At 42.8% G+C, this 11,561-nt stretch overlaps 1 protein-coding gene across 2 annotated transcripts; it reads left to right on the top strand.

Moving 5' to 3' along the window:
- The first annotated feature begins 31 nt into the window (after positions 1 to 31).
- Positions 32 to 9,814, top strand: DYRK3 (dual specificity tyrosine phosphorylation regulated kinase 3). Of its 2 annotated transcripts, none has more exons than XM_006094861.3 (3): positions 32 to 274; positions 2,296 to 2,407; positions 8,003 to 9,814. In XM_006094861.3, the coding sequence occupies exons 1-3, from the start codon at positions 198 to 200 to the stop codon at positions 9,572 to 9,574; spliced, it is 1,761 nt and encodes a 586-aa protein (XP_006094923.1). In that variant the 5' UTR covers positions 32 to 197; the 3' UTR covers positions 9,575 to 9,814. The 2 variants fall into 2 exon arrangements, with proteins under 2 accessions (XP_006094923.1, XP_014316426.1); XM_014460940.2 differs by lacking the exon at positions 32 to 274 and adding an exon at positions 4,934 to 5,118 and having other exon boundaries at positions 2,310 to 2,407.
- The last annotated feature ends 1,747 nt before the right edge of the window (positions 9,815 to 11,561 follow it).

The raw sequence follows: 11,561 nt of genomic DNA on the forward strand, positions 1-11,561 counted from the left end.
GCCCCGCCCGCCCGCCTCTCCTCTCCTCCCTCCCCTGCCCGGCCAGTCGCGAGCCAAGGCGCGTGGAGCTGCAGTGTCTGCACGAGAGTCCCCGGGGAGGCATTGTGGCCCGGGAGGCGGCTGTCCCAGCGCAGGTGGACGCCGCCCGTCGGGCCCTCCAACCGCCGCCCCTCCCCCCGGGGGTCCCGAGCTAGCCGATGGGAGGCTCGGCTCGCGGGCCCGGGCGGAAGGATGCGGGGCCGCCTGGAGCCGGACTCCCGCCCCAGCAGCGGAGGTAACGGCGCCGCTGGGTAACGGGCTGGGGGCGCCCGATCGAGCGGCTGGCGCTGGCTGGCGAGGCCGGGGGGCGGGGAAGGCCTGGACCCCAGCGGGAGGGACGAAGGAAGGGATCTGACCCACCCCCAGGAGCCGGCCCACCCTCTTCCTCTTCTGCTCCCCTCCCCCCAGCCCCCCGAGAGCTGGGGAGGGAGCTGGAGCGGATTTGGGGCAAGAGGAATTCCCACCCTCGGGATTCTCTCTGAAGCCCTAGGTCGGGGGCTATATGGTAAGGAACTCTGAGAAGCCGGGACTTTTTAGCAAACTGGGGGAGACGGGGAGCAATCGCTTTCAGAGAAGCCCTGTTGCTCAGAGCAGATCACCAAGGGCTGAACTCTTGGGGCTTTGAGGGGAGGGGTGCGGTTGGCTTTGGATCTGCAGGTGAGGGGCTCTGCTGACGGGACTTCAGGGATCCTATTTTGAGAGATTCTCCACCTTGCATGGTATTTTACACCTAAGCGGGCAGAGGGGCCCCCTGCTCGCTTCATTTGCATGGAGACTTCCTTTGGGTAATTTCCTCTGGAGATTTATGAGAAATCTGCAGATCTGTATCTTTTTTCTTTTTTAAATGTGGACGTCTGTCCCGTTTTGTTGGTTTTATGCATTCTGTTGGCAGACGGAGTCACATCCAGAATTTTTGGTTTTTGTCGGTGAAGCAGTTTTCGTTAAAGATACAAGTGCTTCTGTCAGAAGGCGAGCATGTTTTAAAAAGAACATTTCAAAAATATTTGTAGTGTTTCCTGTTTTATTTTTTTACTGTGTATATTCTTACAACATCAATTAAGAAAACCCTAGAATGAATTTTTACAAAACAGTTTTTAAAGGCAACTGAAATATTCTAGCATATTTTAAAGATTTTTTTAAAAAGCCTTTTCCCTGCATCCCGGTCATCATCATTGTATAGCATATAAAAATGAAATGCTGGGGTGTGTACCTGGGAAATCCATGTTCTTGGTGGCAGATGAAATACATTATTCAGGGCCATCTTGTGGATTAAATAAATCCCTTTTCATCTTTTGTGTTTCCTTACCGTGGTGTAGGCGCAGTGTTAAAGAAGAGAGAGACGATCCTTAATCATTTAGCATTTAGCATTTAGCATCCACCAGAAAATGGAGTGGATAAAAAGAAGTGAAATTTAGTACATTTTGTGATTTAGAGGATTTTTTTGCTGTAGTTTTTGCTGTATTTTTCTACAAGTTAAGTAGATGCTACATGGGTACGTTAAAAAAAAAAAAAAAAAAAAAAAAAAAAAGCCCTAAGAAGGCCTTTTATTTCTTGCCTGTAAGACCCGGAAGGTGTAGACTAGAATTATTCTTCCCATTATGGCATGTGGAAAACTGGCTCAGGAGGGATGCAGTGCAGCCAGTGGTAGAGCTGAGATTAGAATCCAAGTCTTGGAAATTCAGTAACTTTTGTCTTTTATTTTATTTTTTTATGTTCTGGTTAGTTTTTAGGCTTCAGAATGTAATTAGGTAGTAAGTTACATAAAATCTTTTTTTTTAAATATATTTTATTGATTTTTTACAGAGAGGAAGGGAGAGAGATAGAGAGTTAGAAACATCGATGAGAGAGAAACATCGATCAGCTGCCTCCTGCACATCTACTGGGGATGTGCCCGCAACCCAGGTACATGCCCTTGACCGGAATTGAACCTGGGACCTTTCAGTCCCCAGGTCGACACTCTATCCACTGAGCCAAACCGGTTTCGGCATAAAATCTTTTTGATAGCCCCTCTTTTTAACAGCATTCAGAAAATAAGACTTGTTTTAACAATTTCAAAATACAAACCTAGAAATGCTCTCCTTGTAAAATTTAGGTTTCCTTTCTTCCTCTGCCAGACACCCCAGTGCAATGTAGACAGTTATGTGTATTCATTATTCTTGTGGCAGATGTGAAGCAGTTAAGACACAGGATGTTTTGGAAATAAAAATTTGCGTACTTCAGTTACTAACAGATCTTATCTGCAATCCTTTCGACTAGATTGGGGGATGGTGTCTATGATACCTTCATGATGATAGATGAAACCAAATGCCCACCCTGTTCAAATGTTCTCTGCAATCCTTCTGAGCCACCTCTACCCAGAAGACTAAATGTGAGTAAATGAAGTCATTCTTTGTGCGGTAATTGTCTTGGAAAGGAGGAAGTGCTACTTAATGCACAAGGTACAGTTACATCTCACTGGCAACCCCGTCTTTGCTTCCTTTTGGCTTTCTCTTGACTTTGGAATAATAACTTCTGTTATTCACCGATTCCTTTCAATCACTGGGATACATGCATGGTCTTAGGAAGAAAATAATATCCTGCTTTTATCTAGGGAATGTTTATTTTGTTATGACATGATATACGCTGTGCTGTATGGCTCCATTTAGCAAAAACAAGGAATAGAAAATATCCCTGAATTCAAAGATCTACAGGTTTTTCCTCAACGCTATAGAAATGTAGTTTTAGCTTATTAGTATGCTAAAGAGAACCATTTTTTTTAGTTTCACATTTTCTTTTTAAAGTGTATTCTTAACTATAGTTTATTTATATACATTTATATAACTTACAAAGTGATAAAAGTCCAGTATCCACCTGGCACCATGCATAGTTATGATATTGACTATGTTCCCCTTTCATGGCATGACTTGTTTTATAATTGGAAGTTTGTGCTTAATTTCCTTCCCCTTTTCTACCCCTCTGGCAGCCATCAGTGTGAAGACACCCATTTTATAGCTCATAAATAAAACATAACAGCACAGTTTGATTTTTTGAGGCATTTAATTATTTTGCAGAAATTTAGCTTTGGACACTATTTTACTTAAGATAATAAAAAAAATTAATTCATATTCCCTCAGTGTAGCAAGGAGAGCAGGGTTTGGACAAGTTCCATGATAGGGAGAAGCTATCCTGTGACTTTAAAATTTGCTGCATCTAATGAACAAATTGAATAATTGGAGAGACTAATTTGTAATATTTCTCCTTCATATTTCTGTATTGAAAGCCTGAAATTGTTTCTATATGAAAAAAATTACTTGTATTTTTCCTAGTCCTTCCCAATTTTTTTGTCAGCTTTTGCTGATCAACCTTTTCACTACTTTCAAAGCTAATAATAATACAAAGTATGGGCTAAATATATTTGGAAGGCTGGTCACCCTATTTTTAAACTCTCTCTGGAGTGAAGTAAGGTTCCTTTCCATTCTCTGTAAGTTTATTTCTTTAATATGTAAAAACCTCTGAGAAGCCCAGAACCACATATTCCTTGTGTTGACCCTCCAATTTCTTGATGACTTGCTGCCAATTAGCACCGTTCTATAGGAGGCTGATACATTACCATTTGACTTAAAGTTCATTGTAACTTTAATTCAGGGTCCGCTAATGCTAATCATCTTCCAGTAGGTCAGTTACATTGTATGTGTCAGGACCAAAATTAACTTCTTACTGTATGGTATTCAGAGTAACAATTTTGGGGAAACACAAGATTTTAGATTCTAACCCAATGTCTTTGCAAATTCTGCAGAAAAATGCTTTTTGACTTCTTGGTTACACTTATAGTTCATGATGCCATGAATCTGTCTCAACAACCTATTGCTATTTTCACAAAGTCTTTTAGCATCCTTATTTATCCAAGATGCGCTTGCATCCTCATTGTAAACTACACATTATCTGCTCATGGGCTTTTATTGGGTTAAGGGTTGTGTTGCAGAGATTTTAGGTCAAGAACTTAGGGAGGGTAGTGTTTTCTATATGGGTGAGAAGGCTAATTTTTTCTGAATTTCTTAACAAGATCTTTAAGACTTGAAATGTCAGGAGACCTCCCCATTAATAGTATATATGAAGCATTCTTAAATAAAACATAATTCATCTGGCATTATCTGTTTCTCTGGATATAATTCCATAGTTAAGATATTCGATATAGGTGATCATGCACATTACTTGTTTATTGTGATTATAAACCCAAGACCGGGGATATACAATGGTTTAAAACTGTTATACTGTAACACGTGTGAAAACTCTAAGAGTCTCCTAGAACAATGGAAGGGAGATTTTATTTATAGCACAGCAGACTTGATACATAATTGATTCAGGCCCGTATTTGAGATATTTACAGGAAAAGAAAGCAAGCGAAGGAGAAAACCCCTCCCTGTATGGAAAAATTCCTTCCTGGAATTCTTCAGATTCACTGGAGATTGGAACCTTGGTAATCCATAGGGAACTACACCTGAGGCATCATGTTCTGTTCTGGGAGCTACACTTGAAGAGAGACATAAAGTGCAGCCTGTATTGAGATTATGAATAGGATAGTAAGGGAACCTGACATAGCTGTGGGAGGTAGAGAATGTCATGGGGATGACATTCTAATGTCATAGAAAAAACTGGTGGGGGGCAGGGCAGCCCCTTGTAGGTATCTGAGAGCATTTACATGAAATTTGGATACTTCTATGTAGAGAAGCAGAGAGCAAAACAAGGCTTAATTTTGAGGGGGGAGAGATTTAGGCTCACTATTAGGGAAAACCACGAGTCAGGAAATCAAAATGATCTTTTTAAATCTTATTGTAATAATTCTATGGAAATTAAATTTCTGTTTTATATCTGTTCTTATTCATGTTCTGAACCTGAGACCCTCTCTTTATCACAGAGACGAAGACCTCCAGAGCCAGCGCAGCCTTACATGTAGGCAGAGTAGGTGAGATGCCCAGGGATGGGCCCTGGACCACAAATCCCTTTCCTACCAGCTGGTCATTGATGGCTGCAGTTCCTAGAGAGGCATTCCTTTGAGTTAAGGCATTGATCTTCCGTTAAAGTTCAAATATCTCTGGAGAGGTAACACATTCAATTGTATAGCAAGTTGAAAGCAAGTTTTATGTGGGGGAGACAGTGGGTGAGGTGATTCTGTGCATCCTAAGGGAAGGCCTGTTTTGGGGGTTTGATGGAGCAGGAGGCATGTTAGTGCAGACATCTAGTGGAGGGAGACTGGAAATACGGAAGAAGGCCCCCCAGAGAGAAGAGATAAACTGAAAGGGGAAAGGGAGAGTATTTAGGGGTTTAAGTCTTATCTATTGAGCATTATTGTTACCAGTATTTTTTAAATGTTTTCTAGTTTGTGAGAGCCTTTCACGTAAATTATCATCATTTGATTTCACACAACATCAGGCATTACTGTCCACATTCTACAGATAAACTGAGGCTAAGAAACTGGGCTAAAGGTTAAGCAACCTGCCCTCGGACTTACAGCTTTGAAGCAGTGTAGACGGGACCCCAACCCAAGCCTTCTGACTTCACATTGCTTCAGAATGGGTCCCCAGGACTAGCGGTCAATATTCAGATGCATTTAACTTAGAGAGTAAAAATTTTAAAGAAAACTGGCTGAGATGTACGCCAATGTTCATTTTGTTATGTAAATCTACCTAAAGCCAAACATGTATAATTCCCTAGTTCAACGGAAGTCTCTCCTAATAGATTGTCGTTCCTTGAGAACACGTGTTTTTTCGTAGCATTTGTAATAGTGAACAATAAATGTTCATTTGAATGTTGGATGGAGAGAGAGGACCCTCTTCTATTTTTCATCCTTAAAAACAGGAATAGTTATTTGACTTAATTACTGATGAGAAAAAAACCTTGCACTGTATTTTCTATCTTAGCAAGGTATTTAGGTTCTGTCTGCAGGCCTATTTTAGTTGTTTGGTTTTTTAAAAAAATATCTTTTATTGATTTTTTACAGAGAGGAAGGGAGAGAGATAGAGAGTTAGAAACATCAATGAGAGAGAAACATCGATTAGCTGGCTCCTGCACACTCCCTACTGGGGATGTGCCTGCAACCAAGGTACATGCCCTTGACCGGAATCGAACCTGGGACCCTTGAGTCCGCAGGCTGACGCTCTATCCACTGAGCCAAACCGGTTAGGGCCCTATTTTAGTTTTTTGACCAGTGATAGTTATCTACTTAGGTATAAGGGAGATTTTTTTCCTGGTCCATATCTCGCCTCCTTACTTCAAAACTAAATGCCAAAGTGTGGCTGTAGTTTTTCAGGCTGCTTTTGTGGACGATTGTGTAACACCTCATTTCTTAACTGTAGTACTCTGTGAATGTTTCAGTTGATTAAAAGACCTAAAAGGAGGAGGCAAGAACGAATATTTTGCTTTTATAACTTAGATTGGGAGCTGTCTTTAAAAGAGTATGTCAACACTTGAATACTTTCATCCTTTTTTTGTTGTTTATATTTTCATCTTTTGTATTTTATTTATTCAAGGTAATAGGCCAGGTGTTGTTTGTTTAGTTTATATTAAAGTTCTGTTTTTTAAAGGCTTGGCCATTTTATGTCATTACCTTTAAATTTTATCATATTTTTTAGGGATTGTGACTATAGTTAAGAGCTTCCCTGGAATTACCTATCCTTGATCATAGAGGCTGTCAGAAATTATCAAACAATCAGGAGTACAGCTCTTCGGGGTTTATTAAGAAAAACAGATGTCCTTTGAAGTGTCCCATCATTTTTTTAACGACAGAGTTAACATTTTTTTTTCTTCTAGCACCTTTTTACAATTTTCATATTTTGTTTTGTTTTGTTTTTTAGTGTTTGGATTTTTTGCTTTTCTTTTCTTCCATCTAATTTCAAAGAATCTTGTCTCATTTCAGAGGAGTAAGTAGAGCTTTCTTTTGTGGGTTACTGTTTTTTGAAGGCAAAGGTTAAGCAAAATCACGTGAAAAGAGTAGTAATATGTCTTCATCGCCGAGGCTCCTGCTGAGGAAGAGTAGGTGTATGTGTATATGAGCGAGAGAGACGCTGTATCTCTTCAGGAGAGTGTGACAAGAAGCACTGGGGCGTTGGTTTCTCACTTGTACTCAGGTACATAAAGAATTGGCCTGGATGGTCTCAAGAGTTCTCTTTGGCTTAGAACTTCTGTGATTCAATGAGCTGAGCTAGAAGGCTGCAATAACTTACTTAGGGACCTAAGAGTAGATGAGGAGGCCTTGGCTGGTTCCAGACCATGGTCAGCATTCAGCCCTACTGGGGAGCAGTAGAACAGGCAGTAGGAGAACCTGGTGTCAAGTTATGTTAATGGGAAGGGCACTGCAGATAGTCAGAAGACCTGGGTTCAAATCCTGCCTCTATTCTTTAATAATACGTTGTTATTTATAGAACACTTGCATGTACATTGTTTTGATCCTGCTTATATGCCTTTAACATTTGGGAAGGTACTTGAAACCATTAGTAAAAAATATAAGACAGTTGTGTGTGTTTGTGTGTGTGTATATATATATATATTTATATATATAAAATCAAATGCCAGATTTTGTGGTACAGACTGGGAAAGCTGTAAGGTTATTTAGTATGGGCTTGGAGTAGTTCTAAGTGGGAGAGAGAGGACTTGAATTGGGCTTGAAAGACTGTAGGATTTGAGTGATTAGGGTGAAAGGACTCTCAGTAGAAAGACATGCCTATTAGAAGGAACTAGAATGCTTAGGGTATGGTAAGAAGACCTGTCCTGAACAGAGCAAGGCACATAGAGGCGCTAGGGGTGGCTAGAATCCTCAGGGAGTCTGAAGATTAACAACAGTTTCCAGAGACTCCTGCTGTCCTTACCTCACTGCTGGGTTATTTTACTTAAACGACCGGATATGTTCTGTTGTGTCAGGGAGGGTTCTTTCATCCTTCCCCTGTTCCTGTGTGACTCTCACATTATATTCATTTTTCCTTCTCCGTAGATCACCACTGAGCAGTTAACAAGAGAGAATACCCAGCGCTTTCTGAATGGAGGTGAAATGAAGGTAGAAGAGCTGTTTCAAGAATTTGGCAACCGAAGATCTGACACTTTCCAGTCGGATGGCATTCACGACTCGGAAAAGTGCTCTCCTGTTTCTCAGGGGAAAAGTTCAGACAGCCTGAATACGGTCAAATCCGGCAGTTCACCCAAAGCTTCCCGAGGGGTGCCCCTGACCCCGGAGCAGGCACTGAAGCAATACAAGCACCTGCTCACCGGTTACGAGAAGGTGGAAATCCTCAATTATCCAGAAATTTACTTTGTGGGTCCAAATGCCAAAAAAAGACACGGAGTCCTTGGTGGTCCCAATAATGGGGGGTACGATGATGCAGAAGGGGCCTATATTCATGTACCTCGAGACCACCTCGCGTATCGATACGAGGTGCTGAAAATTATTGGCAAGGGGAGTTTTGGACAGGTAGCCCGGGTCTATGATCACAAACTCCGACAGTACGTGGCCCTGAAGATGGTGCGCAATGAAAAGCGTTTCCATCGGCAAGCCGCCGAGGAGATCCGGATTCTGGAGCATCTTAGGAAGCAGGATAAAACCGGCAGCATGAATGTTATCCACATGCTGGAGAGCTTCACGTTCCGGAACCACGTGTGCATGGCCTTCGAATTGCTGAGCATAGACCTGTATGAGCTCATTAAAAAAAACAAGTTCCAGGGCTTCAGCGTCCAGCTAGTGCGAAAGTTTGCCCAATCCATTTTGCAATCCTTGGATGCGCTCCACAAAAATAAGATCATTCACTGTGACCTGAAGCCCGAAAACATTCTCCTGAAACACCATGGGCGCAGCGCGACCAAGGTCATTGACTTCGGGTCCAGCTGCTTCGAGTACCAGAAGCTCTACACGTACATCCAGTCCCGCTTCTATAGAGCTCCAGAGATCATCCTAGGAGGCCGCTACAGCACGCCTATCGACATGTGGAGCTTTGGCTGCATCCTTGGAGAACTTCTCACAGGACAGCCCCTCTTCCCCGGGGAGGACGAAGGGGACCAGCTGGCTTGTATGATGGAGCTGCTAGGGATGCCGCCCCCCAAACTTCTGGAGCAGTCCAAACGGGCCAAGTACTTTATCAACTCCAAGGGCCTCCCTCGCTACTGCTCTGTGACGACGCAGGCAGATGGGAGGGTGGTGCTTGGGGGGGGTCGCTCACGCAGGGGTAAAAAGCGGGGTCCCCCAGGCAGCAAAGACTGGGTGACAGCACTGAAAGGCTGTGATGACTACTTGTTTATAGAGTTTTTGAAAAGGTGTCTTCAGTGGGACCCCACTGCCCGCCTGACCCCCGCTCAAGCGTTAAGACACCCTTGGATTAGCAAGTCTGTACCCAAACCTCTCACCGTGGAGAAGGTGTCAGGGAAACGGGTAGTAAATTCTGCAAATGCTTTCCAGGGCCTGGGTTCCAAGCTGCCTCCGGTGGTTGGCATAGCCAATAAGCTTAAAGCTAACTTGATGTCAGAAACCAATGGTGGTATACCTCTGTGCAGTGTGTTGCCAAAACTGATTAGCTAATGGACAGTGAGATGCTCAGAGATGCACATGTATGTATTTTTAACTATCTTGCAAACCTAAAAAAAAATGGGGAAAAAATACAAGCCATTGGTGGATATGTTTTTCTTAGACTAGATTTCTTTTTTTTTAACAAGGCAAAGCATTTTTATATAACTAAAAAGAACTCTTCAAGGGCTAATTACCTAACCAGCTTGTATTGGCCATCCTGGAATATACATTAAATGACTTTTTATAGGTCAATGCGTCTCTGTTGTTATTGTCAGATGTACATCAACCTGTGTGTGGTATTGATTTAAATCTCTTCTCTCTAGATAGAAGGTATCCCAAAAAATCTATTCTGACTATTCCTCTTTTAGTCTCCCTCCGCATCTGTTCCGGAAGGGTAACCTGGGACATGGCCGCAGTTATGGATGGAGCCAAAGCTAGACCTCTTGCCCCAGCAGGCTCTTCTGGGGCCATTCTAGGTGAAGGCTCACAGCAGAGTACAGGGTCAGGGAAGCTCCCGGTAGCTGTTGGTTACCTGGGGAACTGGTGTTTCTGCTTCTCAATGACTTATTTCGATTTTGTGATGTGCAGCTTATTTATTTATCCTCCCTCGAGGATATTTTTTCCATTGATTATTATTTTTTTTTTTTTTTAGAGAGCGTGGGAGAGGGGCGGAAAGACAGAGAGAGAGAGAGAGAGAGAGAAACATCGATGTGCGAGAGACACATTGAGTAGTTGCCTCCCTCACACGCCCCTGTGGGGGCTGGGAATCGAACCTGCAACTCAGGTACATGTCCTTGACTGGGGATTGAACCCACATCTTTTCGGTTCATGGTCTGATGCTCTAACCCCGTGGTCGGCAAACTGTGGCTCGCGAGCCACATGCCGCTCTTTGGCCCCTTGAGTGTGGCTCTTCCTAAGCCTTAGGAGTACCCTAATTAAGTTAATAACAATGTACCTACCTATATAGTTTAAGTTAAAAAAATTGGCTCTCAAAAGAAATTTCAATCGTTGTACTGTTAATATTTGGCTCTGTTGACTAATGAGTTTGCCAACAACTGCTCTAACCATAGCCGTACCGACCAGAGCTTTATTTTGTGTGTTATTATTACTTACTTTTTTTCTTCTTTTTGCCTCTGATTTGTTTCCTGGGCACTCGAAGCATTTTGCAGACAGCTTACCCTTTACCGAGTACTGGTGTTAGAGTGAGTCTGATGCCTCCTCCCCCTGGTCTCTAAGGAAGATGATGCAGCTGCTTTGCCCCAAGTGACCCTAATGCTAAGGCGGAGTCGGCGTGCAATCTGCAGTTCCCTCATTCTTGGAGCCCCAGGACCAGCCTCCTTGCTGCATTTTCACGGACTCTCCCTTACAAAAGTGATCCCTTTCAGGTAAACCTAACTTTGGCTTCATTGCTTTCCTTCCTCTTTTCCCAGCTACGTGCCACAATCGTTCCGCTTTTCATTTAAACCGCAGACTAGTCCCTAGATTCTGAATGAACTTCGGTTATAAGAAGAAAATCAGGAACGTCATAACCCATTTCCTTTCTCTTCAACATCCTTCCTTTTCCCTAAGATTTGAACAGTGAGGACTAGTAATGAACTGATTGCTAACGAAGTGTCTTACTAAGAAGGATGGAGAGAGTCCGTAACCAGGTATCACTGCTACTTTCCTCCCTGTCCTTCCTCCGCTTCCACTTCTTCTGAAACAAGTGTGTGCCTTGGAGGACACCGCGGCTTCCTACAGCTTCGCTCTCAGGAGGAGCCAGTTCCTTTTTTATTCTAGGATTCAGTCTGCAAACTCCCTAAGAGCAGGAGGCTCCTTTCGTTGGACAACTCAGTACAAAAAGGAGAAAAATGTCACCCTGGCCAGGCAGCTCCGTTGGTTAGAACATTGTCCCGATACACCAAGGTTTCAGGTTCATTTCCTGGTCAGGGCACATGCAAGAAGCAACCAATGAATGCATAAGTAAGTGGAACAACAAATCGATGTTTCTCCCTAAGAA

Source organism: Myotis lucifugus, unplaced genomic scaffold (assembly GCF_000147115.1).
Source record: "Myotis lucifugus unplaced genomic scaffold, Myoluc2.0 scaffold_145, whole genome shotgun sequence".
Lineage (NCBI taxonomy): Eukaryota > Metazoa > Chordata > Mammalia > Chiroptera > Vespertilionidae > Myotis > Myotis lucifugus.

Excerpts from the sequence above, each read along its gene's own strand:
- DYRK3 (XM_006094861.3), top strand. The coding sequence starts at position 198 with ATGGGAGGCTCGGCTCGCGGGCCCGGGCGGAAGGATGCGGGGCCGCCT. Across the intron at positions 275-2,295 it reads CTCCCGCCCCAGCAGCGGAG|ATTGGGGGATGGTGTCTATG; the intron begins GTAACGGCGCCG and ends CCTTTCGACTAG. Across the intron at positions 2,408-8,002 it reads CTCTACCCAGAAGACTAAAT|ATCACCACTGAGCAGTTAAC; the intron begins GTGAGTAAATGA and ends CCTTCTCCGTAG.